The 27,666-nt window shown below is 41.9% G+C and overlaps 1 protein-coding gene and 1 non-coding gene across 3 annotated transcripts; both read right to left on the reverse strand.

Moving 5' to 3' along the window:
* Positions 1–451: 451 nt before the first annotated feature.
* Positions 452–27,666, reverse strand: CHST7 (carbohydrate sulfotransferase 7). Of its 2 annotated transcripts, none has more exons than XM_020900416.2 (2): positions 25,942–27,663; positions 452–1,074 (listed from the first exon to the last, which is right to left on the reverse strand). In XM_020900416.2, the coding sequence occupies exon 1, from the start codon at positions 27,424–27,426 to the stop codon at positions 25,966–25,968; it is 1,461 nt and encodes a 486-aa protein (XP_020756075.1). In that variant the 5' UTR covers positions 27,427–27,663; the 3' UTR covers positions 452–1,074; positions 25,942–25,965. The 2 variants fall into 2 exon arrangements, with proteins under 2 accessions (XP_020756075.1, XP_070317929.1); XM_070461828.1 differs by lacking the exon at positions 452–1,074 and adding an exon at positions 15,816–18,679 and having other exon boundaries at positions 25,942–27,666.
* TRNAE-UUC (transfer RNA glutamic acid (anticodon UUC)) lies at positions 21,450–21,522 on the reverse strand. The gene has a single exon. It is a non-coding gene; the product is annotated as a tRNA-Glu (tRNA).

The following is a 27,666-nucleotide window of genomic DNA, read 5'->3' on the forward strand; positions in this document are numbered from 1 at the left end:
ACTCATTTTGTCTGTGACTGCTTTCACGCAGAGCTGAGTTGTAAGGGCACTGAACAACTAGCGCTCATAAAGCCTGAACTATTTACTATCAGAGTCTTCTCAGAAAAGGCTTTTCCTGACCGCTAATTTAGATGCTTGAAAAATTTTTAAAGATTGGATCTAAAAAATCACAGCAACACTTTTAGACTTTAAAAATGTGCCTTTGAGTTAAAATAAACACTTGAAACCTGTGACTTCTCCCAGCCTGCAAAAATCTTTAACAGGCTTTGAGTGTTGGTGAATTGCTAAGATTCTTGAGCTTCCTACAGTTTCTCTCATAGTCCTTGTATTCCTCTATATGAAGACTAACTGCTCCCTAAATCATGCAATTGAACTATATCATATAAATATTTGGCATGAAAGTAAAAAAAAAAAAATTGCTCCCTAGCAAAATCAAAAACAAATCTTGTCATTAACAGTGACTCCAGAACCATTTAATAGTATAATTACAAAAACATCAGATAGAACAATTTAAAAGCAAACATTTCTTTCAGTTCATTAGGGTTTTCTCACCCCAGGAAATTACTTTTAAAAAATCCATTTAGGGGTGGGGGCCAGGGGAGCTATTTGAAGAAAAGCTGGATGAGTCAGATTTTAAAATACACCACCCAAATCTTTTATTTAATATTAAGTGATTTAATCAAGATACATAGGACTGCACTTGGCCCGTCTTCACATTGATGTTTTGTCCAGGCACCTGCTGATGGGAAACAGTACCAAATCACATCTCTTCTTTGTTCTGAGAACGCCCTGTTGAATTGGCTCCAACAGAGGCAGGGTCAGGCTGGGAACTAAAGCTCTTCCTAATTTATTGCCATAATTATCTGCATTGCACTGTCACTTCCTTACTGGAAACTTCATTTCAACCAATGTGTCATTCATTATTTAACAGCCCATGATATTCCTGCTCCAACTGCACAGCAGTTGGTACCAAGTCAAGCCCCAGTCTCTGACAGTGTGATAGATTGCCTCCACAGCGTGGCTTCTTCCAATGCTGGGACAACATGCTGAGTGTCCCGGTTTATGGTGACTGACCTGGAAGGAGAGAAACAAAGGATGTTTGAACTTCAGAACACAGAAATCCATAGATGGAAAGCCTGTTGAACTTGGACAATATAAGGCCTCTTAAATATGAAACCTGTAATCTTCCTTACCTAAGCTGCATTATCCAATGCTGTAAATCCATACAGAATCAGTATTTATAATTTCTGCTTGTGACCCAAGAGGTGTTTGGGGAGGACAGACAGGAAAAAGATGGGGGCACCTCTTCTAGTGTGACTGTGCTTTCTGCAGCTGCTGCTGTGGACTGCCTGTTGAGGAGAACTTTCTGAGACCTGCTGGGTAGAGTGGGGTAAGGGCTGGGACTGAAGCTGTATGTTTAGGCACCAACCATGTAACCATCCAGGGCTTCCCTGGTGGCTCAGAAGGCAAAGTTCCATGTGTTATATAGTAGGTCCTTGTTGGTTATCCATTTAAATATAGCAGTGCATACATGTCCACCTCAAAAACCCTAACCATCCCTTCTCCCCATCCTTCCTCCTGGCAACCATAAGTTCATTCTCTTAAGTCTGTGAGTCTCTTTCTGTTTTATAAGTTCACTTATATCATTTCTTTTTAGACTCCACATACAAGGGGTGTCATACGATATTTCTCCTTATCTGTCTTATTTTAATCAGTATGACAATCCTTAGGTCCATCCATGTTGTTGCAAATGGCATTAAGAAGATATGGTACATATATAAAATGCAATATCACTCAACCATTTCAAAGAATGAAGTAATGCCATTGACATTATTTTCTAGTGTGATGAAACTTAATAAAACTACTGATGCAGTGTTTGGGTAAGAAACACTTTCAAGATGATTAAAAATGTGCAGTAAAGAATCATACTAAGCATTAGGAAAGAACTGATTTCATAAATGCCTTGAGGCCTGTCTAATGACCCTTAGCATTCTGTTAGTACAGGTTATTTACATAAAGCCCCAGCATGTCAAATTTCAGTATAATTAAGTTTAATAAAAACCAGTCTTCAGATGGGCTGACTATGGTTCCAGGTGAGATAGAATAGATGCATTTCTCCTTATTCCTCCCACAGAGTATAACTAAAATTCTTCCCAAACATGATTTATAAAATAAAGAAAAGACTCTGAAAGAAAGGGAAAAGAAGGTAGACTGATTGGGGATGTTGGGAATTGTGGAACAACACAGCCATGAGTTGCCTGGGTTTTCTCTTTGCCTCCTCTATATCCTAAAATGGGTGCTGAAGAATCCAGCAGACCAGAAATGTCAATGGCCATAGACCATAAAGCCCCCATGAAAAGCCTGTTTTCTCTAGCCAAAGGAGAGGGAGAGGGTCAGTCTAGAAAGACAAAACCCAGCTACCTCAGAAAAAAAAAAAAACCTCCTGTCAGTAGAGGGCTTCCCTAGTGGCTCAGATGGTAAAGAATCTGCTTGCAATGTGGGAGACACAGGTTCAATCCCGGGGTCAGGGAGATCTAGAGGAGGGCATGGCAAGTATTCTTGCCTGGAGAATTCCATGGACAAAGGAGCCTGGCAGGCTACAGTCAATGGAGTTGCAGAGAGTTGGACATGACTAAGCGACTTAGCATGCGTGCACACATTCCGGTCAGCAGATGCCTGGTGGGAAGCCAGGGCTCCTGGACTACCCCACCCACCTGGCAATAACCAGGTGATGCACCCCTTCTACCAGTGCACTGTCAGTGGAGGGCTAAAATAGAAGACTTAAATAAAATTCAGAGATTCATAACATATTCAAATATACAACTAATGTTCAGGATACAATGAAAACCACCTGTCAAACCAAGAGCCAGGGAGATTTTGACTTAAGTGAGAAAAGACACCTGACAGATGCCAACACTGAAATGACATGGATACTGAAATTTTCCAAGAAGGATTTTAAGCCACCATCATAAAAGTACTTTCCAAATTAGCAATTATAAACACAACTTGAAAAAAAAAATCCTGGCAAAGAAATATAACAAAAATGAAAAAAGAACCAAATGGAAAATTTAGAACTGTAAAATACAATAACCAAAATTTTAGGGCTTCCCTGGTGGCCCCATGGTTAAGAATCTGCCTGATAATATAAGGGACACAGGTTCAATCCCTGGTCTAGGAAGATCCCACATGCCATGAGGCAACAGTCTAGGAGCCACAACTACTGAGCCCACGCTCTGGAGCCCAGGACATGCAACTACTGAGCTTGCATGCTGCAACTACTGAAGCCAGTGCACGCTATAGCCTATGTTCTGCAACAGGAGAAGCCACCGCAATCAGAAGCCTGCACACTGAAACTAGAGTAGCTCCTACTCGCCATAACTAGAGAAAGCCCTCAAACAGCAACAAAGACCCAACAGAGTCAAAGATAAGTAAATAAAAATTTTATAAAATTTAAAAGCTCACTGGAGGGTCCCAGTTGTAGAATAGAGATGACAGATAAAGAATTAGTGAATCTGAAAACATAACTATAGAAACTATCCAATCTGAACAAAAGAGAGTCAATAGAGTAAGAGGAGATGAACAGAGCATCAGAAACCTGTGGTATTACAATAAGTTATCTACTGTTCATTTTTTAAAGTTTCTAAAAAGAGGGAAAAGAGATTGAGGCTGAAAAAGCACTTGATAAATATGGCTAAAAATTTCCCATATTTGGCAAAAGACATAAAACTACAGATTCAAGAGACTGGGTGAACCCCCAACAAAACCCCAAAGAAATCTACACCAAGATACACATAATCAAATTTCAGGAAAGTAAAGACGAAAACATCTTGAAAACAACTAGAAAGAAATGATACATTATTTATGGAAATGATGATATGAATGTCAGTGGATTTCATATCTGAAACCATGGCAGCCAGAAGGAAGTGGCACATTGTTAAAGAGCTGAAAGAAGATAACTGTCAACTCAGACTTCTATATTTCATGATATCCATCAGAAATGAAGGTGAAATAAAGACACTCTCAGATGAAGGAAACTAGATTTTGTTGCCAACAGAACTGCTAAAGAAGTTCTTCCAGCAGAAAGTAAATGATAAAAGAAGGAACTTGAAACATCAGAATGAAGAAGAGGATAAAATACAAGTAAACTTAATAGACTGTTCTTTTGAGTTTAAAAAATTATGTTTGATAGTTGAGGCAAAAATTATAACATTGTATAACGTGGTTCTCAATATACAGAGAAAATATTACAAGAGAATTATAAAGGGCCCAGGATAATGGAACATAAATGGACATAAAATTTCTACACTTCACTTGAGGTAGCAGAATGTTGAGAACAGCAGGTTATTAGTTACATAGGTGTAATCTAAAGAAGTCACTTTTGCACAGCAAAGCAAACCATAAAAAGACATCCAACAGAATGGAAGAAAATATTTGTAATGATGTGACTGACAAGGGATTAATTTCCAAAATATACAAACAGCTCATATAGCTCAATATCAAAAAATCAAACAATCCAGTCAAAAAAAATTAGCAGATCTAAATAGACATTTCTCCAAAGAAAATATATAATGGCCAACAGGCACATGAAAAATTGCTCAACATCACTAATTATTAGAGAAATGCAAATCAAAAGTACAATGAGGTATCATCTCACTATGGTCAAAATGGCCATCATCAAAAAGTACAAATAATAAAATCTGAAGAGGATGTGGAAGAAAAGGAACTCTCTTATCTTTTTGGTGGGAATGTAATTCGTACAGACACTATGGATAATAGTATGGAGGTTCCTTAAAAAACTAAAAATAGAGTTATCATATAATTCTACAATCCCACTCCTGGGCATATATCCAGAGAAAACTATAATTTAAAAAGATCCAGTGTTCAATGCAGCATTATTTACAATAGCCAAGACATGGAAGCAACCTAAAATTCCATTGACAGATGAATGGCTAAAGAAGATGTGGTACACACACACACACACACACACACACACACTGGAATATTACTCAGCCATAAAAAAGGATGAAATAATGCCATTTGCAACAACATTGATGAACCTAGAGATTTTCACACTAAGTGAAATAATCCTAAGAAAGACAAATATCATGTGATACCACTTATATGTGGAATCTAAAAAAAAAAATAACGTACAAATAGACCCACAGACATAGAAAACAAACTTATGGTTACCAAAGGGGAAAGAGAAGGGGTAGGGGAGGGATAAATCAGGAGGTTGATTTATACACAGTACTATATATAAAATAAATAACCAACAAGGACCTACTATATAGCACAGGGAATTAAATATTTTGTAATAACCTATTAAGAAAAAGACTCTGGAAAATATAAGCCCTATACCATCAATAATTACATTAAATATAAATGGTCAAACCCCACAAATATGGTATACAAAAAGACCAACAGAATGGTTTTTTAAAAATGATCCATCTATATGCTCATATAAATATATATATATATAAAATTCCAAATATGATATAGTAGATTGAAAGCAAAAGGATGAAAAATATAACCAGACAAATATTAATTAAAATAAATGAGTAGCTTTATTAATATGAGATAAAATAGACTTTAGTAAAATGTTCAACCCACCAAGAAGATGATAGCAACCCCAAATGTGTATGTGTATAGCAAACAACAGAACTTAAAATTCCTTGAAGCAAAAACTGAAACAGAAAGGAGAAATAGACATGTCCAAATTTACAGTTAAAAACTTCAATACCTCTTTCTCAACAATTGATAGAATCACTACACAGAAAATCAACAATGATAGAGAAGAACAAAGCAATACTATCAAACGTTTGAATTGCCATTTGTATACCATTCCACCTAATAACACTGTTCTTCTCTTTAAACATATATGAAATTATATGAAATTCTTTTTAAACATATATGAAACATTCCCTACACAAACCATATCCTGGTTCATAAAACAAAAACAAACCTGAAAAAAATTGAAAGGAACTGAAATAACAATACAGAGTGCGTTCTCTAATCCTGATGCAATCAAACTAGAAATCTATAGCAGAAAGATAGGGGGAAATTCTCCAGATGTTTGGAAATTAAAGAATATATTTCTAAACATCCACTTAGATGGACACATAAAATGCAGCACACCAAATTTTGTGACACATGGCCAAAGCAGTGCTGAGAGGGAAATTTACAGTATTAGATGCTTACATTAGAAAAAAGGAAAGGTCTCAAACCAATAATTAGAGCACCCACCTCAAGAAACTTACAAATTTAACACATTGACTAAATTTAACACCCATTCATGATAAAAATTCTCAGCAAACTACAGATAGAGAACTTCCTCAACTTAATATTTAAAAATCTACATAAACCTACATCTAACCTCATTACTTATAGGGAAAAATTGAATATTTTCCCCTTAAGATTTGGAAGAACACAAAGGGATCTGCACTTAACATGTGTATTCAACATAATGCTAGATGTTCTAGTCAATTAAATAAGGCAAGAAAAAGAAAAACCATGTTTTTGGAAAGGAATAAAACTGCCACTATTTGTGATTATATTATTATGTACATAGAAAATTCTAAGGAATGAACAAAACAAACTCCTGGAACCAATAAATGAATTCAGCAAATTTGCAGGTTACAAACTCAATATTAAAAAATCAATTGTATTTATATATACTAGAAATGAACATTTTTAGAGCAAATTTTAATCCTCATACTATTTTAAATGGCTCTAATTAAATACTTAGGTATAAATCTAACCAAAGAACTAAAGGACTCATATGCTAAAAACTACAAAACACCAAGAAAAGAAATCAAACAAGATCTAAATCAATAGATATAACTATGTTGTAGATTGGAAGATTCAAGTAAAGATGTCATTTTTCCTAAAATTGATTTATAGGTTTAGTAATATTCCTATCAAATTCTATCAATGACTTTTACACATATAGACAAACTTATTCTAGAATTTACATGGAAAGGCAAAGAAATCAGAATAGCTAAAAGCTTTCTGGAAAAGAATAAAGTAGAACTAGGGCTTCCCAGGTGGTGCTAACAGTAAAGAACCCACCTGTCAATGCAGGTAGATGTAAGAGACATGGGTTCAATCCCTGTGTCGGTAAGATCCCCTGTGGGTCACAGCAACCCACTCCAGTATCCTTGCCTGGAGAATCCCATGTACAGAGGAGCCTGGCAGGCTCCAGTCCATAGGGTTGCAGAGTCAGACACAACTGAAATGACTTAGCAAGCTAGCAAAGTAGGAATAATCACTCTATTCAATACTAAGCTACATTTAACTATATTAATCACATGTGATGCTGGTGAGGGCCAGATAGTTCAGTGAGGGGAAAAAAAAAACCCAGACACAGACATATGTATGTGTATAGCTAACTAAATTTTGATGAAAGTGCAAAAGCAATTCATTGAAGGAAAGACAGTCTTTTCAACAAATGGTGCAAAAGCAGTTAGACATCCATAGGCAAAACAAAACAACAAGAAAACCTTGACCTGAACATGATACTTTATACAAAAATTAACTCAAAATAAATCAGGATTAAATGTTGATATAGATAAGCTTATCCTAAAATTTATAAGGAATGGAAAAATAAAAAATATATAAAACTCACACAAGAAAACAGGAGGAAATCCTCAGGGCCCCAGGGCTAGGCAAAGAGTTCTTAGACATTACATCAAATGCACAATCCACAAAAGAAAAAATGATAAATTGGATCTTGTTTAACTTCTGCTCTTGCAAAAGGTCTGGTTAAGAAGATTAAAAAAAAAGATACAGTCTGAGAGAAAATATTTGCAACCACATATCTGACAAAGGCCTTTTATCTAGAATATACAAATGACTCTCAAAATTCAAGAGTAAAAAACAATCCAGTTAGTAGAGGGGAAAAACATCTGAATCAACATTTTTCCAAAGAGCAGATATGGATGGCAAATAAGCACATGAAAAGATGTTCAACATCACGGCTGCTGCTGCTAAGTCGCTTCAGTCCTGTCTGACTCTGTGCGACCCCATGGACAGCAGCCCACCAAGTCTAGCCAGTGGGAAAAGGGAGATGAAAACCACCATGACATACAACTTTATACCTATTAAAACAGCTAAAATGCAACATAGTGACAAGACAATACCATGCTGATGAGGCTGCAACAAATTTCCTTCTCAAAGATTGCTGATGGGAATGTAAAATGGTACAACCACCCTGAAAAACAGTTTGGTATTTTCATATTCTTTTTGGTAGTTTTTTATAAAACTAAACATACATATATATACTATACAATCCAGCAATTGCACTTCTGGGCATTCATCACAGAGAAATGAAATTTTACATCCACATAAAAACCTATACACAAATATTCATAGCAGCTTTATCTGTAATAGTCCAAAACTGGAACCAATCCAAATGTCCTTCAGGGTTAATGGTTAAACAAATTGTGGTACATCCATATTATGGAACATCACTCACCAATGAAAAGGAATGAACTATTGATCAGTGGTTCAGCAGTAAAAAAAATTCGGCTGCACTTAATACTAGAAAAATAAATGACCCAATCAAAAGATGGGCCAAAGAACTAAACAGACATTTCTTGAAAGAAGACATACAGATGGCTAACAAATACATGAAAAGATGCAAAACATCACTTATTATCAGAGAGATGCAAATCAAAACCACAATGAAGTACCATCTCATGCTGGTCAGAATGGCTGCCATCAAAAACTACAGACAATAAATGCTGGAGAGGGTATGGAGAAAAGGGAACACTCTTACACTGCTGGTGGGAATACAAACTGGTACAGCAACTATGGAGAAGAGTGTGGAGATTCATTAAAAAACTGGAAATAGAACTGCCATATGACCCAGAAATCCCACTGCTAGGCATACACACTGAGGAAACTAGACTTGAAAGAGACGCGTGTACCCCAATGTTCATTGCAGCACTGTTTACAATAGCCAGGACATGGAAGCAACCTGGATGTCCATTGGCAGACTAATGGATAAGAAAGCTGTGGTACATATACACAGTGGAATATTACTCAGCTATAAAAAAGAACACATTTGAGTGAGTTCTAATGAGGTGGATGAAACTGGAGCCTATTATACACAGTGAAGTAAGTCAGAAGGAAAAACACCAATACAGTATATTAACACATATGTATGGAATTTAGAAAGATGGTAACAATGACCTTATATGTAAAACAGCAAGAGAGACACAGATGTAAAGAACAGACTTTTGGACTCTGTGGGAGAGGTGAGGGTGGGATGATTTGAGAGAATAGCATTGAAACATGTATACTACCATATGTGAAACAGATGACCAGTGCAAGTTTGATGCATTAAGTAGGGCACTCAAGCCAGTGCTCTAGGACAACCCAGAAGGATGGGGTGTTGAGGGAGGTGGGAAGGGGGTTCAGGATGGTGTGACACATGTACACCCATGGCTGATTCATGTCGATGTATGGCAAAAACCACCACAATATTGTAATTAGCCTCAAATTAAAATAGATGAATTAATTTTTTTTAAAAGTCAAGTAGTCCCCTAAAAAAAAAAAAAAAAAAAAAAACGATAGGCTGCAATGCAAGAGCAGCAGGAAGACACAGGTTTGATTCCTGGGTGGGGAAGATCCCCTGGAGGAGGGCATGGCAACCCACTCCAGTATTCTTGCCTGGAGAATTCAATGGACAGAGGAGCCTGGCAGGCTATAGTTCATAGGGTTGCAAAGAATCGGACATGATTGAAGTGACTTAGCACATTGATAACATGCAACAACCTGGATAGATCTCCAGAGAATTATGCTCAATGAAAACAGACCATCTTAAAAGGTTATATATTATGTGATTATAATATATAATTATATAGTTATAATTATACAATATAATATGTGATTATATATGATTATATAATGAATATTATATATCATGAATATATATGATTATATATATTATAATCATATAATATTATATATTATAACAATCTTAAAATAGTACATTTGCAGAGATGGGGAACAGATTAGTGTTTGCCAGGGAAAGTAAGGTGAGGTATGTGACTATAAATGGGTAGCATAAGAGAGTTTCTTTTTGCTGATGGAACCATTCTGTATCTTGACTGTGATAGTATTTATACATATGTGATAAAATTAGACAAATCTATGCACATAAATACACACAAAATAGTGAATGTAAAAACTGTTGAAAACTCACTAAGGCTGTAGATTGTACCAATGTCAATCTCCTAGTGTTGATATTGATCTACATCTAAGATGTGTAAGACATTACCTTTGGGAAAAGCTGGGTGAAGGGTACACTGGATCTCTCTGTACTATTTTTGCAACTTTCCATGAATCTATACTTATTTCAAAATAAAAAGCTTTCCTCAATCACTCTTTATGCAATGAGTTTAGCTCTCCATTGGGGTCATTTTAAAGATCTGAGAACAACCTGGCAGTAACTCGGGGTGGCTGTCTATAACCAACAAAGTACTAAATGTTGCCTGATCAGATCCCATGTCTCGACAGACATTTATGGAGATGCTATCAGTCCAACCTCCAGACCCATAAGTACTCTTAAATCCTTTCATTAAAAACCTTCTTTAAAGATTTTTTTTTTAAATCTGCCTGAAAAGCTGCTTTTCTTTAAAAAAAAACAACAAGAACTCAGTTTTTTATTTCATAAAGGAGATAGAGAAAGCTTCTGACACAGGAATCAGAAGGGGACAGAAAGAGTACCCCGCTGCTTTTCATAAGTTCAGATTTTTTATAACATTGCCCAGCATTACAAGGTGGGAGGAGAGAGAGTGTGTGTGTGTGTGCTCAGTTGTGTCTGACTCTGCAACTCCATAGCCCACCAGGCTCCTCTGCCTATGGGATTCTCCAGGAAAGAATACTAGAGTGGGTTGCCATTTCTAATTCCAGGGGATCTTCCTGATTCAGGGATCGAACCCACATTTCCTGCCATCTCCTGCATTGGCAGGCGGATTCTTTACCACTGCACTACCTAGGAAGCCCATAGAGAAGAGACAGGTGCCCTCAAAGATCTAGTACTGCTTCTGGGCTATTTGAAGAACAGTTCTGAAGTCCTGCTAAGCCAGACGGGGCACAGGCAGCAACCCCACCAGGCCCTTTCTTCACATTGGAAATGGATTCCTATCTTCTGGGTTTGGTCTCAATTTCTGAATGTCACTTGCACCAGGGCAGGGTGGCTCAAATACCTTGCAGTTCTGACTTCACCTCCAAGTAGATCCTATAAAAACTCTCAGTTAATTTCCTACCATTTTTCATTAATTTTTGGATGTGTTTAAAACATAAACATGTCCATGAATTCTTAGTGTGATGTTCCCCCAAATTCTTAAATCCTTTAGATATAGGATTAAGAATTTAACTCCAGACCCCATTCTTCTTAATACTATGGGGACTGATTTATTTAGAGTGATGAAGTATTCAAGTTTTTGTGCACAGTTTAAAACTGAACTCTCAGGTTATCAGCCAGTTACAGTTACCAAGAATATAGCTTTGCCCTTTCCCCCAACTGCTAGATGTTTAATCATGTAGAATTAAAATTTAAGGTACTATATTTCTTGATTAAAATGATTTCCACTTGCCCAACATCTGGGGAGAATGTTTGCTACTGCCTGAGCCACCTGCTATGGTGTAGACCCTCTGGTCACTCCTAAGTCAAAGCTCTTTAAAGACCTGTGATAAGAAAGAGTAGATAATTTTAAAAAACTATCTTAGTGAAATTAATTTCCAGAATTACAAAGACTTCCATATATTGTTTTGTGATGCATCTACAAAAGGTTCTTTTAATATGTGGCACTGAAGTGTTGTCATTCTTTAATACTCAAATTAATTCACAAATTCACTTGCACTTTTAAAAAACAGACTGTTCACTTAATGATAGAAAGTCATACTCCCATGAGTTGGGTGTATTTTATCTCCTTTGCTACAGTTCCCTTCAATATTTAAATAACCAGCCAGGCCCTAAATACAGCTGGTTGACCTACTAACAGCCTCACTGCCATCAAAGGGAAATTTTCATTCCAGGCTGCAATTGCTTGCATTTGGCTTGGCTGACGCTCCCTCGGTGGAATAACTCAGGAAGACACTCTTAGCATTTTAATCATACTTTTTTCAGCCTTCGAAGCTGGGATGGGGAGGAGGAAGTAACAATTTCCTGCCGGCTTTCAAGGTTGACAACAGAAGATTCGGCCAAATGAATCTGCCTCTCTCTGGCCTTCCTGGCCCATTTCACGTTAGGTACCAAGCCCTGGGTGTCCCCAGTGGCTCTGCCAACCTGCGTGGGCACCTCCCTCCCTTCCTTGAATTGCACTAGTAGATTTCTCTTCACCCTTCTTTCCTTCCAGTTTTTCTTGGTTTCATTTATCCCTGCCTACACACTTGTGCCAGTTAGTTGCCCTGTGTTCCCCACCAGGAGCCACTTCACAGATGCTAAAGACGTCAGTCCTGGGACTTGGCACTTGAGCTGAGGGAGCTGAGGTTTCCGGGTATTCAACCTGTCCTGTTATCATGGGGGGATCATTTTCCAGCCTATTGTAACAGCCTTCCTCCCAGACCTGCTGCAGAACAAACGGGCTGAGGATAGGCCTTCAGCCTCTTTTTCAAGGGCGACGGGTTCTTGGGTGGGGTGGGGGAGGTCATCTTCTGATATCCTATTCTAGAACCGCAGCCTGTGGGTGATGTTACCATCTAAGCTTATCTGTTAACCTGGGTTAAGCTTTCTTCACCTTCCTGTTTTCACCTCAAATCAGTGAGATGCAGTGCCAAGGAAAACGGAAATAACTGATAGTGTTTGTGACAATACAGCCATTAAGTTGTCTTTTTTTTTTTTTAAGGGAGCTGTCTAGGGATAATGTTAAAATAATACTTGAAATACCAGCAATGTCAAAGTGCAAGCATTCTCTCCCTGTGATTGTGAAGCAAAATGAAATAGGAAACACTGAGTTTGCAAATATAACAGCACACCCCCCAAATAGCCTAGAAAAGTACTTTAAGCAGTTTACATGCTATAAATCATTTCCAAACTTTTAATCTGAAAAATTAAGTGGCAGTGGCAGGGGGCACCAGTCTATCTGCATTAGTCAATAATTCAGTCCTACTTAATACAACTCTCCCTTCAGGTGAAAACAGACTTTTTAAAAACAAGCCAACAAAAAGCCATGAACAAATAAAACTCTTGCCTGGGGAGTAAAGGGAGAAACTAGGGGAAAAGCCACCAGCCCATGTCCAAAGCCACACCCCTGCCCCTCCCTACTCCCAGTAGGAGAAGAGGACTCACTTCTCTACTCCAGAATTCAGAGTAAAACCTCATTCCATGTGATTCATTAGCCAAACCCCAGAGTCAGCCAGTGCAGAAATGAAATGGCCATTATGAGAATAAAATAATGTTATCTTTTATCTTTTATTTATTTATATTTTATTTATTTTATCTTTTATTTCCACATTTATCATACCCACCACCAGCTAAAAATTTCCCAAATTTTTTTAGCAAACTTCAGACCAGCAAACTCCAAACCAGCATTAATAAAACTTGGCAAGAGGTGAGTTTGCCTCATTGACTTGGGGTTTTCCTGTTCTTTGAGCTGCTCTGAGGCACAATTTTAATTAGCATACATAATTGCTTTTGTGAGTCAAGTCATCCCCAACTCAAATAAAGGAACAGGAGTCAGTATTTTATACTATCTATTTGCCCACTTGCAGATGTTTGCCATCTACCAAGCAGGGGTGCCAGGGGCTAGGAAGTGCCCAGAGCTTGGATCTGTCATTCAGGCAGCCCTTTAGTCCCTACAAGGCTATCAGTCAATGGAGTGGGGGGCACTAGGGCTGCCCCCACCATCAGCTTCAGGATTCACATGTTAGAATAGCTAGTCAGGGTACAGAGTCTTTGGGTCAGCCCAAGTCTAGCCCATCATTTCTGGTTCTCTCTCCCTGCTGAGAGATCAAGGCACCACCCTTTCCTAGAACTGCCTACAGTCTGGTGGGGATAAAATGTCACCATGACCAAGTGCAGGTTCACTCCCAAAGGACATTCTCTCCTGGGCCCACAGGCTTGCCAGAGATTGCCATACTTAGGAGCAGGAGACAGATTTTTCCTGAACTCAGAATAATTTATCATCTCCTTTGACTGTGGAGAAATAAAAACAAATCTAAAAGGCATTTAATAATACTGGGAGTTTTGTTGTTCTTTGGGAGGGCTCTGTGTGTTTATTTTTAGCCAACCATCTCCTTTTTTGCAAAATGGTCCCCTTGGCAATCCTCAGCTTGGGGGATGGAGTGGGGGAGGGGAATGGACAGAAAGGCAACAAAGTTTAACTTTTTTATTGTTTGCAGAACCTGAAAAATATATTGTTTTCCCTCCTTGCATCCCTGTTAGTGATAATCCTTTATTAGAGGAAGAGAGAGCATCTATTTTATTGCTTCTAAAATCTGTATATTTAACATATGCCAGCTCTAGGGTGTTTGAAAGGAAGTCCTATTTTTAAAACATTATCTTGATGTTAGTGTTTTTGGCTTGCTGTTCCCATAACCTCTCTAAGGCAGTAATGAGTCCTTTTTGGTAATGTCTCGTCTCAGTCATGGGCAAAGTGACCCTCAAAGCCCTGAGACATTTTTTCCTTGATGTTCACCTGAGCTGTATGTATGTCAGGACTGCTTCAACCTAGTTTGCAGGAGGCTGCTCATAACTTTTCCCAGTCCATCATCTTTACAGAAGAACTCAGTTTCCAGCCCCCACCTGCTCCCCATACTTTACAAATGCTTCTGTAATGCTCTATTTCAGCCTTTCAGTTATGCTGGTTTCTCTGCTTCCAGCCTGCTGGTTACCAAGACCAAACCATCTTAATCATGCAATATTAATCTGTCCAAGCCAGCCCTCTATGCATTTGGATTTCAGGCCAGATTTGGGGCTTCTTGCTGTCAGGGCCCAGAGATCTCTCTATGTCCTCACAACACTCCTGTGCCTTCTGGGTCTCCTTCTAATGCTGCTGCCTGAAGGTAACATTTTAACAGAAAGGGCTTCCATTCCATGAGTAAAAAATAAGTCCACAGACTTGCCAGGACTTCCCAGGTGGCACTAGTGTTAAAGAATCCGCCTGCCAAAACAGGAGACATAAAAGACGTGGGTTTGATCCCTGGGTCAGGAAGATCCCTGGAGGAAGGCACTGTGACCCACTTCAGTATTCTTGCCTAGAGAATCCCATGGACAGAGAAGCCTGGCAGGATACGGTCCATGTGGTCCCAAAGAGTCAGGTACGACTGAAGCAACTTAGCACATGGACTTCCCAGGTGGTCCAGTGGTTAGGACTCTGCACTTCCACTGCGGGGGTGGGGCGGGGGCACAGGCTTGATCCCTGGTCAGGGAACTAAGATCCCCCAGGGCACATGACAAAAAAACTCTACCTCAGTGGCTATCTTTGGAATGTGACTCTACAGCCAAGCCCCCTACTGCATGCATTCCAGGGGAGGGGAATCTGCTCACTCTGGTCATCACTGAAGTCAAACAGGGTGGTCGTCTTCCACTGCCTCTTAACCCCCGAATTTCAAAACATTCACTATCAGCTGCTGCTCCAACATCTTTTCAGCACCCAGCATGACAGCCTCTCATGTGCAGAAGGCCAGATGCCGCTGGCTTGGTGCCTGTGGGCTGGAGCAGAGCTGAAGGCTTCCTGTTCCCATGAAGACATCACTGAGCTTGGTAACTTTTCTCCAACTGAAACTGCTTCCTGTCAGTTCTCCAATAGTTCTCCACTTCCCTGTGCTCTTGAACTTGAGCCAGCGCTTTTTCTTAGTTCCTACTGTTCTTTTTTTTTTTTTTTTTTTAATACTGCACCTGAGCAGAAACCTTTTTTTTGGGGTGGGGGTCATACCATGGTGGTGTGCGGGCTCTTAATTCCCCAATCAGGAATTGAACTCGTGCCTGTAGCATTGGTAGCATGAAGTCTTAACCACTGGACCCCAGGGAAGTCTAGTTCTTTCAGTAGAGAAATTTCCTTGAATTCCACTATGAAGCGAGAGGATGAGGGGCCAGAAGACCCATGGAGACAGAAGTTCATTTATTAATCACCTTTTTTGACTAGACACATAAAAGGAAGGCCCATTTGGCTTTTTTTAGTTCCAGTCTTTCCTGTGCTGCTTATGCTGAGAGCTGAGAAAAGAAGTACTGAGGAATTTTAAGCCAGCTGCTTATAAATGTTTTTTAAAAGCATCACCCCCAACTATTTATATTCCATTTGTATTCATGGGAAACAAATCCCTGCCCAGACTAAAAAAAAGCCTCTTTGAAAAACCCCTCTGAACCCTGCCTCAGCAATGTCAATGGGCACTTCTGCCTGCCACCCCTGCCCCACACAATAAAGAAGGCTCTCAGGAATACAGTGAAAATGTATAGAGTTCAATTTTATTTAAAAGCAGCCTCAGTTCCCCAGTGATAGTGTCCTGAAATAGCTGAAGTTCAAGTCACTAAGTACAATCCCCTGTAGCAGTACTGGAAGGTCAGCTTAATAAGAAGTTTGCTACAACCTGATAGCCTGTGTAAGTGTGGTTTTATAAATGGATGACATAAATATATTTATCTTTGGCTGTGCTGGGTCTTTGTGAGTGAACACAGGCTTTCTCTAGTTGAGGTGAGCAGGGGCTACTCTCTAGTTGCGGTGCATGGGCCTCTCATTGCAGTAGCTTCTCTTGTTGCAGAGCACAGGGTTTAGGGAACATGGGCTTTGTACTTGTAGCACGTCAGCCCAGTAGTTGTGGTCTGTGGGTTCCAGAATGTAGGCTCTAGTGCATGGGTTTAGTTGCTCCATGGCATATGGGATCTTCCCAGACCAGGGATCGAACCCATATCCCCTGCATTACAAGGTGAATTCTTAACAACTAGACCATCAGGGTATCCCAGGATGATCATTTAGATTTCAAAACATGTCCAGTCTTTCAAAAGAATCACAGAAATGACTCTTTGCAAATACAGGTGCATTGAAGAAGCACTAAGAAGTGAATTTCATCTTGGCATCTGGTTATCTCAACCTGAGGTTTGCAGCAATTATTCACTGTCTGAGATGAACTGTAGGGTCAGAGAGAGCCAGGGTGCTGGGAAAAGGATTCTCCATCCATCATACTAGCCACATTGAAAAAAATGGAAAAATTGCTGAAAATTGTTGCTGAAAGTCTAAGAAACAGACACTCCAAGAAACAGCTGGTGGGGGTGGAAGCTGGTGCAACTTTCATTGCAGTAGCTTCTCTTGTTGCGGAGCACAAAATGTAAAGAAGCCTATATACCCTATAGGTACACACACACACACACACACACACACACACACACATGAATATATGAAGTGAAGTGAAGTAGCTCAGTTGTTTCCGACTCTTTGCAACCCCATGTGCCATAGCCTACCACGCTCCTCTGTCCATGGGATTTTCCAGGCAAGAGTACTGGAGTGGGTTGCCATTTCCTTCTCCAGAGGATCTTCCCAACCCAGGGATCAAACCCCAGTTTCCCACATTGTAGGCAGACACTTTACCGTCTGAGCCATCAGGGAAGTCCATATATATATGTGTGTGTGTGTGTGTGTGTGTATACATATATATATATCTCCTATATACTCATTCTATACTGTAGAAATTTTTCTTACAGATGTACTTACATGTACATTAAAATGTAATTAAAATTAAAAATACAATTAAAAATGTCACAATGAAATGTTGGGACTAGGAACTAGTTAAATATGTTACAATACTTTCTTACAATGAAATACTAGATAATCATTAAAAAGAAGATATGGCAAGTTTTTTTTTAATTTTTAGGTTTCATTAGTTTTATTTCTGTAAACTTTAAATCACACCCCATGAATTAGATTTTGTCACAACTGGATTTAGGGATGGCAGAGGTATCAAGTTCACCATTTTCTGAAACACTGACACAAAAAAGGGGAAGGAAGAATTACTTAGCTAAGGTTATTCACAAAACACCATCACAAAAATCCCTAAACAAAAGCTAAATACTTAATAATTAAGTTTAAATGCTAATCGGTAAAGGATTCTAAATCAATTCACTGGCATAAAGTTTCTTGTTTAAGTCCACAAATCTTTCTCTAAACATTACTGATCCTTTGTCAAAGGATAAATGGATGATTTCAGCAATATCTTATGACACAGCTAGCTGTTGGAATATTCCATAGGAAAACGGAAAATAATTCTGTAAGAATGTGAAGGCAACAATTAGCAGCCAATATTCTCAGTTCAGTTCAGTTGCTCAGTCATGTCCGACTCTTTGCGATCCCATGGACTGTGGCACACCAGGCCTCCCTGTCCATCACCAACTCCCAGAGTTTACCCAAACTCATGTCCATTGAGTCGGTGATGCCATTCAACCACCTCATCCTCTGTCATCCCTTTCTCCTCCGGCCTTTAATCTTTGCAAGCATCAGGGTCTTTACAAATAAGTCAGTTTTTCATAGCAGGTGGCCAAAGTATTGGTGTTTCAGCTTCAGCATCAGTCCTTCTAATGAATATTCAGGGCCGATCTCCTTTAGGATGGACTGGTTGGATCTCCTTGCAGTCCAAGGGACTCTCAAGAGTCTTCTCCTTGCTTATAGTTTCCTTTGTTGTGCAAAAGCTTTTAAGTTTCATTAGGTCCCATTTGTTTATTTTTGCTTTTATTTCTGAAATTCTGCAAGGTGAAAAGACAGCCCTCAGATTGGGAGAAAATATTAGCAAACGAAGCAACAGACAAAGGATTAATCTCAAAAATATACAAGCAACTCCTCCAGCTCAACTCCAGAAAAATAAATGACCCAATCAAAAAATGGGCCAAAGAACTCAACAGACATTTCTCCAAGGAAGACATACAGATGGCTAACAAACACATGGAAAGATGCTCAACATCACTCATTATCAGAGAAATGCAAATCAAAACCACAATGAGGTACCATTATACGCCAGTCAGGATGGCTGCTATCCAAAAGTCTACAAGCAATAAATGCTGGAGAGGGTGTGGAGAAAAGGGAACCCTCTTACACTGTTGGTGGGAATGCAAATTAGTACAGCCACTATGGAAAACAGTGTGGAGATTTCTTAAAAAGCTGGAAATAGAACTGCCATATGACCCAGCAATCCCACTTCTGGGCATACACACCGAGGGAACCAGATCTGAAAGAGACACGTGCACCCCAATGTTCATCGCAGCACTGTTTATAATAGCCAGGACATGGAAGCAACCCAGATGCCCATCAGCAGACGAATGGATGAGGAAGCTGTGGTACATATACACCATGGAATATTACTCAGCCATTAAAAAGAATTCATTTGAATCAGTTCTAATGAGATGGATGAAACTGGAGCCCATTATACAGAGCGAAGTAAGCCAGAAAGATAAAGACCATTACAGTATACTAACACATATATATGGACTTTAGAAAGATGGTAACGATAACCCTATATGCAAAACAGAAAAAGAGACTCAGATGTATAGAACAGACTTGTGGACTCTGGGAGAAGGCGAGGGTGGGATGTTTCAAGAGAACAGCATTGAAACATGTATATTATCTAGGGTGAAACAGATAACCAGCCCAGGTTGGGTACATGAGACAAGTGCTCGGGCTTGGTGCACTGGGAAGACCCAGAGGGATCGGGTGGAGAGGGAGGTGGGAGGGGGGACCGGGATGGGGAATACATGTAAATCCATGGCTAATTCATTTCAATGTATAACAAAAACTACTGTAATGATGTAAAGTAATTAGCCTCCAACTAATAAAAAAAAAAAAAAAGAGTCTTCTCCAACACCACAGTTCAAAAGCATCAATTCTTTGGTGCAATGGCTCAGATGGTAAAGCATCTGCCTGCAATGCAGGAGACCTGAGTTTGATCCCTGGGTTGGGAAGATCCCCTGGAGAAGGAAATGGCAACCCACTCCAGTATTCTTGCCTGGAAAATCCCATGGTCAGAGGAGCCTGATAGGTTATAGTCCATGGGGTCGCAAAGAGTTGGACACGACTAAGTGATTTCACTTTCAGCTTTCTTTATAGTCCAACTCTCACATCCATACACGACTACTGGAAAAACCATAGCTTTGATTAGACGGACTTTCATTGGCAAAGTAATGTCTCAGGTTTTTAATATGCCGTCTAGGTTGGTCATAACTTTTCTTCCAAGGAGCAAGTGTCTTTTAATTTCATGGCCGCAGTCACCATCTGCAGTGATTTTGGAGTCCAAAAAAAGTCTGTCACTGTTTCCATTGTTTTCCCATCTATTTGTCATGAAGTGATGGGACCAGATGCCATGATCTTAGTTTTCTGAATATTCTCAGAATTCCAATTACCAAAAGCATATACAATTTTAATCTAGGAAAGCCAACTTTATAAAATTAAGCTTTTAGATTCAAAAGCATCCCACTTTAACTGGCACAAAGATACTGAAAATAGTTCCTAAAAATCTCACTAAACAATTTTTAGAAAGAAAAACATGCCCTTATATTTAATAAATGTAGTTGGTACTGGATTCTTCAAAACAGGTGATATACATGCTTTTAAATGCTGACCAGGGACTGATGGGTGGGTGACTGAGAGAGGTGAACATATTCAAAGGCCACATTCTCCCCATTGCTCAGTTTCAAGTACTTGTCCAAGGCAGTGATTACCTTGTTATTTAGAATCTGGAACTTGTGAATTTGAATTCTCTCTACCATCTTCTTCAAAGGCATGTTTTTGATAACCTCGTCTTTGCCGTCATGTTTGTGGACTCTAGATAGATGACAGCAGAAATCCAGTATGGCAAAGCACCTCTCCTGGTAACCCAAGAATGGTGGGAATGTAAATTGGTGAAGCCACTATGGAAAATGGGATGAAGGCTACTTAAAAAGTTAAACATAGTACTACCATATGATCCAGCAATTCCAATCTTGGGTATTTACCCAAAGGAAATGAAGACAGATATCTCAAAAAGGTATCTGTATCCCCATGTTCACTGCAGCATTATTTACAATAGCTAAGATATGGAAATAACTATGTGTTCATCCATGGATAAACGGATAAAGCAAATATGGTATCCAAGGCATTACTATTCAATCATAATAAAAGAATGAGACTGCCATTTGTGACAACCTGGATGAACCTTGAAGGCATTATGTTAAGTGAAGTAAGTCAGAAAGAGAAAGACAAATACTGTATAATCTCAGTTATATGTGAAATCAAGCCCTCTACTTCCCTCCCTAAAACCCATGAACTCATAGATGCAAAGAACAGACTAGTGGTTGCCAGAAGCAGAGGGTGCAGGGGGCAGAGGTTGAAATGGCCGAAGGGGGTCAAAAGGTATAAACTTCCAGTTATAAAATAAATAAGTCATGAAGATGTACAGCATGGTGACTAAAGTTAATAATACTATTTTTTGTGTGTATATACACATACACACACAATGACCATGTCACACGGCTTGTGGGATATTAGTTCCCCATCCAGGCATTGAACCTGGGACCTCAGCAGTGAAAATGCTGAGTCCTAACCACTGGACCATCAAGGAATTCCCGTATACTTTAAAGTTATTAAGAAAGTGGATCTTAAAAGTTCTCATCATAAGAAAAAAAACTATATAACCATGTGTGGTGATGGATATTAACTGGACTAATTGTGGAGATCTTTTGCAATACATATAAATACTGAACCATTATGTTGTACAACTGAAAATAATATAAAGTTATGTCATATCTCAATTTAAAAATTTTAAGGAATTAAAAAGATTTAAGTACAAAAGGGCTTTATATTTCTGTTTGAATTTGCATAAAACATTCCTAGACATACAAGAAACATAGTGGTTACTTCTATGAAGTGAGCCTGTGTGTGTGCTAAGTCACTCAGTCGTGTTTGACTCTTTGCAACCCCATGGACTAGCCCGCCAGGCTCCTCTGTCCATGGGATTCTCCAGGCAAGAATACTGGAGTGGGTTTCCATGACCTTCTCCATGGGCTCTTCCCAACCCAGGGAGTGAACCCATGTTTCTTTCATCTCTTGCATTGGCAGGCAAGTTCTTTTCTACTAGCGCCACCTGGGAAGCACTGAAGGAATGTGAGAGGGTGATATATAGAGCCATGATTAATTTAAGCTGTTTTTCCTATTTCCATATTAACAGCTGTGTGGTATTTCACAGCTCCAAGTTCTTCCACATGAATGACTGTGTCAGACAGTTCACTGCTCATTCACACCCTTTTAGTCCCCATCCTGATCTTGATCCAGTGGCAACAGCTCAGCCCAGGGCATGAAGCAAGACTGGTCCAAGTTGGTGACTCTCAACTTTGGCTGCACTGTACAATCCCCTGGGGAGCTTTTAAAACATCCTAATAACTGGATCCCACCCCAAACCAATTATATCAGAATCTCTGTGGATGGAGCTCTTTTAATAGTGACATTTAAAAAAAAAAACTCAAAAAACTCCTCAGGTGAAGGCAATGCTCAGCCAGGGCTGAGAACCCACTGGTCTAAGCCAGTCAAGAGGACGACTTTCCCTTTCACCAATTACTGGGTTAGGTCAGACCGCATGACCCAGTTCTAGCCAGTGAGACATAGAAGGAAGTCAGCTGGGGTAGGGGCTTCTGGAGAAGGTTTTATAACCAGATTGAAGACAAGAGAGACACATGAGGGAAAACTGCACCCCTTACTAACCAGCTTCTTTCTTTTCTGCATTTTCACAACCCTGCATAGTTGGGTGACAAAGTGATGCTTCTTGCTGAGGCTACCATCTTGTGACAGTGGGAAGATAATTTGATGAAGGAAAGCCAAGAAGATGGAAAAGATGGAATGGGCCTGGCTCCTTGGTGACTTGGTTTGTTGCTACAATTCCCGCCCAGACCTGGAAAAAAGTGCACTGGCCCCCCACCCTGCCAAATCCTGGCTGTCAGGTCTGGAGCATCCAGAAGTCACTCAGGTTAATTCACTGCTGAGCCGGGGGCATGCTGCAGTGTCCCAGGTGAAGGACAGCCATGGGGAAGATGGCCCTAGCTAGAGTCACAGGCTCCTGTGTAGCTGCTGTTGGCAGTGCTCAGGGATATTTTATTAGTTTTTTCAGTATTAGTAATAAAGCTAAATGTGGTTCTCACCCTAGACTAGCCACTAAACCTGGCTGTGGTGGTGCCAAAGGTGTGCCAGGAGATAGTAAGGGGGGGGGGCGGCGCAGATGAGGGTGTGTTATAATGGAGAGATTCTGAGCTCTGGAGTCTAACACCACTGCTGCCTGACCTTCAGCAGCCCAGGTGTGACTTTGGGCAAGTTATTTGATTTATCGGAGTCTTTGATTTCTCATCTATAAAACTGATAACATGCCATGATGAAAGAAATGCTCACATATGGAGGTATGGGGAAGTCCTTCTGGTTTACACATGATTTAACTAAAATGTGATGCTAACTAAAACAGCCTGTTTGTGGCCTATCAAACATACACTGTTCATCTACTTTATTAATGAAAAGGGCATAGAAGTAAAATATTGTCCATGTTAAAAATAAAAATTAAATGTCTCCCTTCCTGGGACACCAATGCTGGTGCTCCTTCCATGATAAGACTCACTTCCCAGGGGCTGAGGCCATACTGACTGTGTAGGTGCTGATTTCTCTAAACCTGGACAGAATGGATTCCTGACTTGCTTAGTGTTCTTTGTTCTGACAAAATATAAAACTGGGCTGAAAACCATGTTTCTCTGGAGAAGTTCCTCAGAGTCATCCGCCTTCCTGTCTTCTGGGCTATAGTCTTCAGTTTGGCTCAAATAAAACGTTTTCTATTCCTATTATAGATTGTTTATTATTTTTGTTGGCAGTCATAACAATGATATAGCCACTATGCCTAACTCAATGCATTGGTACCTAAGGATCCATCCCCTTCCCATCCATAGAGTGCAATGTGACAGACTTTTGGAAACTCATCAGTTGGCCAATAACATTATCCTTCTAGGAACCAGGAATACAAGCATTTTAAGAAATCCACTGATTGGTGGTGACATAGTGCATGCCTGATAATTCCAGCAGAAAGGCCAGAAGAAGGGTTCAATCACCAGAGAATGAAAGATCTTAAAGCTTGTTCCCAGATGTCTCTGCAAGCCTGCAAAGGAAGCCCCAATTGGATCTTCCAAACTCCAGCACCAATGTCTGGCCCCATAGTCACTGCCACACACACAGACTCTAACCTGCTAGAGGATGAAGACTTGTGGCCTCGAATCCTCCTCTCAGTTCACTTTCTTACCTCACCCCAGTTAGTGCCACATGTTAGTAAAAATGAAAAAAAAAAAAAAAACAGTAAAAGTTTCTGGGAGACTGTCAGCTCTTAAAGCCATAAAACACTGCAGCAATTTGTCCTCAAGAGACGGCCCCTCAGACCTGTGAATGAGGGTTGGGAACCATTATATTACTTACATCTGAAAACACAGGATTAGCAGATGAAAGGATGTTTTTGTTAAAAAGTGACAAGTTCCAAGTCACCCGATGCCTATTACCTTCACTCTGCTTAGGAAAGAACACAGACTTCCTAAGCAATTACAGAAACTAAGAAAACCACTTGATCACTGGGAGAAAAGTCAGCTTCCAAAATCACTCTGCAACTCTGGCTCTATTAACAGCAACAAAATTCATCTTCATTAACATCTTCAACTTTGTCCTCAGAGCTTCATCCCAGAGGAATACTGAATTACACTGTAAACTAATGAATGGAAACTTAAGTCACTTCCGCCCAGCCCGCGCTGCTTTTCCTCCTCTGGACTGCACCCTTCCAACTCATACAAAGTTTGGGGAATCACATTCCTATTCCACTCGCTAGACTCCTGAGGTCAGCATCATGCACAACAAACTTCCCTCGGCCCAACGAACAGGCCATAGGCTGACTCAGACACTGAACACATTTTGAGATCATTTAAGCCCCACTTTGGCATCTTAGGATAGCTTTGGATATATGCTTTACACAGAAAGAACAAAAAAAAAAAATGGAGAGGGGATATCTTTTCACAAAGATCCTTCTGCAGTCACAGCCAAAGATGTTAATGTCCATCCGAGGTTCCATCTCTCAAGGGGATGGGGCAGAGTTGGGGAAGCCCAGCCCAGAGATTCTGTCTGCATTAGAGGAAGCAGACCAGGCAGCTTTTGTGAGCTGATGTGAACGGGATATGGTCAAATATCCTGTGGACTCCAGCAATTGGGGGCGGGGGTGGGGGGAGTCACCAGGGGAAATCAAAGTCCATTCCCGGCCAATATACCAGAGCCTCACACACACACACACACACACACACACACACACACACACGCAAAACTGTCGCAAGAGAGGCCTGACTACGCCTATCTGCTTGGTAAATCCGAAGGAAAGACTCGGAGTCTGCAAATCAGAGAGGCAGAGGCAGAGAAGAAACATGAAATGGATTAGGGGCAGGTAGGATAACAGTGAACAACTTTCCCTCAAATCCTGCTTTTTGGTTTTCTCTGTGCCTGCAAACACTGCTTCAAAAGGTTTCCCCATAGGACAGAGTGGCCTCAAGATGAAATGATAATGGTCCTAGAAATGGTCCACGAAATCCTATACTTTTCATGTCAATTTCCAATCTCGAGCTTCACTGTGACTTTCAAACATTCTCTATTCCTCTCAGACCCCTCCTCCCTCTCCTTTCCCCACTCCCTCATTCTCAACAGACCATACTACCTCTTACTTCAGAGAGGAAACAGAGTGCAGAGGCTTGGGTCCCACCTCAGCTATTAACCTCTACCTTCTCAGGGTCTTCCTCTGAGAAGGCAGGTGTCTATTCTAGAGATCCAGATGATGCTACCAAAGGCTCCCAGCTGGGCTAACCCCACTGCTCGGATCTATTTTCACCCGCTGAGATCCATCTGAGACAGCATCCCTCCCCTCCCCCTGCAGGCTGATCCTAGCTCCCTGAAGAACCTTTCCTGCCCCTTCTCTGCCCGGGGGCCACCTTACCCGGATCCGTCCCGCGGTGGCCGGCTACGTGGCGTCGTCCTCCTCGGGCTCCGGCTGTGTCTCCTCGTCCTCAGGCGGCTCGACATCGACGTCTTCCCCGCTACGAGGGTAAGCCAGCAGGCGCATGGCTGGGGCGCAGGCAGCCTCCACCTGGTGCACCTGCTCTCGGCTCAGGCGCTCGCGCCAGGCGTGCACGGCCTCGCGGGCATCGCGCGCCGACAGGTGGAAGGGCCGGTCAGCGCCATAGGCAGCCCCGCGCGTCATGTTGAGCGCGAAGGCGTCGAGGGCTGCAAGCGCGCGGAGCCCGGCAAAGCGTTGCAAGCGGCGCAGCTGGGCGCGCGGCTGCTGCACCAGGTCCTCGTAGCGCAGCCTTAGGTAGCGGCGCCGCAGCCAGGTGGGAGCGCCGCGCGCGAACAGCAAATCGCGCATCCAGGCTTCGCAGATCACCTCAAGCGCACCGGTCAAGAAGAAGTCGGCACGCGGCGCGGCTGGCAGCGCACGGGACGCTCCCCCGGGGCGAGCTCCTACGCCGTGCGCCAGCAGCACACGGTGGAAGCGGTCGCCCCTTTGGCGGGTGCGCAGCACCTGGATGCTCTCGCGCAGCAGCCCCTGCCGGGACTTGAGACGCGAGTTGTGGACAGCTCGCGGGTCGCGGAAAAGCTGCACCACCTTCAGGTTGAGGCCTGGGTCGCGTAGAAGGGGCACCAGCACGCCCAGGTCGAGGAGGCGCACGTCCTTGATGACCACCACCGGATACTTGCGGCACTCGGCCTCCAGGGCTCGGAGAGCCACGGGTGGGCAGCTGCGTTCGCAGGCGGCGTCCTCTACAAGGCCGACCTCGGCGCGGGCCCGGGGTGCGCCAGGGCACAGCGGCGGCGAGCAGATGACCTTGTTGGTCCGCCAGCGAAAGAGGGAGGCCGTGGTGAGATTGGCCGCGTCCGGGGGGCGCGCAGCGGGGTCACCGGGCGGCGCGTACAGCTGCAGGACTGAGAAGTCGCAGCGGAAGAGTGAGCGCAGCATGTCTCGGAGTGCGCCCTGCAGACTCTCGGCGTCGCCCGGATACAGCGCCTGCCACAGATGCCACATGGGCTCGTACAAGTAGAAAACGTCCGGGTGCTGGTTAAAGAGCTCGCCCAGGAACGATGAGCCGGTCCGCCAGGTGGCATGCACGTAGATGTGCTGCTTTTCGCGAGACGCGGCCTCCCCGACGGCGCTGTGGAGGTTGCCCGGGGACCTAGGGGACCCGCCAGCGCCCCCCTCCGCAGCTGGCCGCGCCTCCGCGCCCTCTTCGCGCTCGCCCGCCGCCGCCGCCTCCAGGCTCCACACTCCCAGGCTGCGCTGCAGGCCCGGGCAGTGCCGGGCTCCCTTGTCCCCGTCGCGGCCGCCGTCCAGGACCGAGGGGATGAGCAGAAGCACCAGCGTGTATAGCACCAACAGCAGCGCGAACTTGCAGTACTCCCGGCGCCGCCGCCGCCGGCCCTTCATCGTTCACTTAACCACTCCAGAGCGGGTGGAGCGCCCTTGCTCTCCCCTTTCTCGGAAATTCCGTCCGGAGTCCGCTCCTCCGGCCTCTTGAGACCCCTCTGCACCGGGAGGAGCGGAGTCACCGAGGCCGTGCATCCACAAGGGAAACTCGGGAAGCGGTGGTGCTGCGTCCCTGCCCTTTCCTGGCTCAGCCCTGGAGAGCCGCCTATTGGCCGGCTTGAAGCGGCCGGCCCCGCCTTC

This window comes from Odocoileus virginianus, chromosome X (genome assembly GCF_023699985.2).
Source record: "Odocoileus virginianus isolate 20LAN1187 ecotype Illinois chromosome X, Ovbor_1.2, whole genome shotgun sequence".
Lineage (NCBI taxonomy): Eukaryota > Metazoa > Chordata > Mammalia > Artiodactyla > Cervidae > Odocoileus > Odocoileus virginianus.